This window comes from Gallinula chloropus (assembly GCF_964237585.1).
Source record: "Gallinula chloropus genome assembly, chromosome: 6".
In the NCBI taxonomy this organism is placed as follows: domain Eukaryota; kingdom Metazoa; phylum Chordata; class Aves; order Gruiformes; family Rallidae; genus Gallinula; species Gallinula chloropus.
The window spans coordinates 7304573-7306992 of NC_140091.1; the positions used below are offsets into that span (position 1 = coordinate 7304573).

The window sequence follows — 2420 nt, forward strand, 5'->3', positions numbered from 1 at the left end:
CTCCGGGGCAGCGGGACAGGGGCGGCGAGCGAGGCGAGGGGCTGGGCGCTGGGGTTTGCATGCTGGAGATCGGGACTCCGCACGCCCCCCACCCGTGATCGCACCTAAAGGCGCCGGGAGCTTCTCCGCGTCCGGGCGCGGGTGCGCCGCGGGGACTGCCCCCGCCGCGCGTCGCTTTAGGGGAGCCCGAGAGGGGGGGGGGGTCGCTTTTTCGGGGCGGGCTCGCCAGGATGGAGCTGCGGTCGGAGCTGCCCACCGTGCCCGCCGCGCCCCCCCCGGTGCCCCCCAGTTCGGTGGCGGCGGCGGCGGCTGCGGCTGCGGCCACGCTGCCGGTGAGCGTAGCCGGGAGCTTGCTACGGGCTCCGCCGCTGCTACTGCGGGCGGCCGAGAAGTACCCGCGGACCCCGAAGTGCGCCCGTTGCCGCAACCACGGGGTGGTGTCGGCGCTGAAGGGCCACAAGCGGTACTGCCGCTGGAAGGACTGCATGTGCGCCAAGTGCACCCTCATCGCCGAGCGCCAGCGCGTCATGGCGGCCCAGGTGGCGCTGCGCCGCCAGCAGGCGCAGGAGGAGAACGAGGCCCGCGAGCTGCAGCTGCTGTACGGCACGGCCGAGGGGCTGGCCCTGGCGGCCGCCAACGGCATCATCCCGCCCCGGCCCGCGTACGAGGTCTTCGGCTCTGTCTGCGCCGGCGGCGGCGGCGGCGAGGGAGGCGCCGGCGCCTCAGGTAAGGCTGCGCTGCGCGCCCGGACGGGACCACCGGGAGGGGGTGGGGAGTATCGGCGGGGGGGGGGGGTGTGTGGCGGGGGAAGGGGCCAGTGGTGGGAGAGGCGGCGGCGGGGACGCGCAAACGGCGTCCCCGGACGGAACGGGCGGGTGGTCCCGCCGGCAGCCGGTGCGCTCCGCGGGGCCCGCCTGGGGCGGCCGCACTAACGGTCTCTCTCCTTCTCCCCGACGTGCCCCGCAGAGTCCAAGATGCAGAAGTTCGAGCTGTTCCCTAAGACGCTGCTGCCGAGCCGCGCCGTCACCCCGCAGCAGGCGGGCGGGAAGCCCCTGTCCCCGGACGGCGAGTCCGTGCCCGGCACCTCCTCCCCAGAAGCTCGCCACGGCTCGGGCTCGGAGAACGGGGACGGCGAGTCCTTCCTGAGCTCGCCCGTGTCCAAGGGCCCGAAGGAGGGGGAGGAGAGCCCGGGTTCCATCAGCCCGCTGGGCTCGGACTCGGGCTCGGAGGCGGACAAGGACGAGCAAGACCCGTCGCCCTCGGCAGGCGGCCGGCAGCGGACTCCCATCGACATCCTGACGCGCGTCTTCCCGGCGCACAAGCGCAGCGTGCTGGAGCTGGTGCTGCAGGGCTGCGGCGGGGACGTGGTACAGGCCATCGAGCAGATCCTCAACAACCGCGGCCCGGAGAAGGGCCCCGAGGAGACCTGGGCTCGGGACGGCGCCTTGCAAGGCCTTCCGCCTACCCCCGCCGCCGCCCACCACCGGCCCTTGATAGCCGGCGCCATGGCCCCCGCCATCGGCACGCTGGGCAGCCGCTCCGCCTTCTCTCCCCTGCAGCCCAACGCCACGCACTTCGGGGCCGAGGCCGGCGCCTACCCGCTGGGCACCCACCTGGGACTCAACCCCCTGCGCCTCGCCTACTCGGCGCACAGCCGGGGACTGGCCTTCATGACCCCCTACTCCACGGCCGGGCTGATGCCCACCCTCGGGTTCCGGCCGCCCGTGGACTACGCCTTCAGCGACCTCATGCGGGACCGCTCCGCCGTGCACAAGGAGCAGGTCTACTCCGGCGGGCTCTACGGGCCCATGGTCAACAACACCCCCGAGAAGCAATAGCGGGGGCGGCTTCCCAAAGCTCATCTGTGTAGAGGTAGCTAGGTAGGCACGGGTGGACGGACGCAGGTGGCTTTCTCTTCCCCTCCTCTCCCCCCCCCCTCCCCGTACAGGCGATGATTGCGTGCAGAGCCCGGCGCGGACAGACATAGGTGTATTAAAACGGTGATAAAGGTGCACTTTCATTGTCCAGACATGAGTCACTCTTTGTTGCTTATGGCCATAAGCATGGATACCCTTCGGTGCGTCGTGGGGTGTGTGCGCACACACACACTCTCTCCCACACACATACATATATATATGTATACTAGCAAGTGTATAATGTTATAAAATGGAAATCTAAGTTATTAATGTAACGCGTAGGTGAACTTGGTATTAACGTTAAGCTAAAGGTTAGACAGCTCATTGTAATACTTACCAGGCATATAGATTAAACATATTGTCAAATTGAAAGCCTTTTCCTCCCCGCCCCCAGAAGTGTTACGATCTGTATATAACATTGGAAAGTAGATATATTTGTAACTGTCCGTAGGACCCCGGCGCCAATGGTGTATGACGGTTTAATGAGCCTCCTTCATTTGTGAT

At 67.5% G+C, this 2420-nt stretch overlaps 1 protein-coding gene across 1 annotated transcript; it reads left to right on the forward strand.

Annotated features, from left to right (window-relative positions):
* Positions 1-230: 230 nt before the first annotated feature.
* On the forward strand, positions 231-1838 carry DMRTA2 (DMRT like family A2; the record flags this gene model as incomplete). Its single annotated transcript, XM_084266055.1, has 2 exons — positions 231-726; positions 967-1838. The coding sequence occupies 2 exons, from the start codon at positions 231-233 to the stop codon at positions 1836-1838; spliced, it is 1368 nt and encodes a 455-aa protein (XP_084122181.1).
* Between the last annotated feature and the right edge of the window lie 582 nt (positions 1839-2420).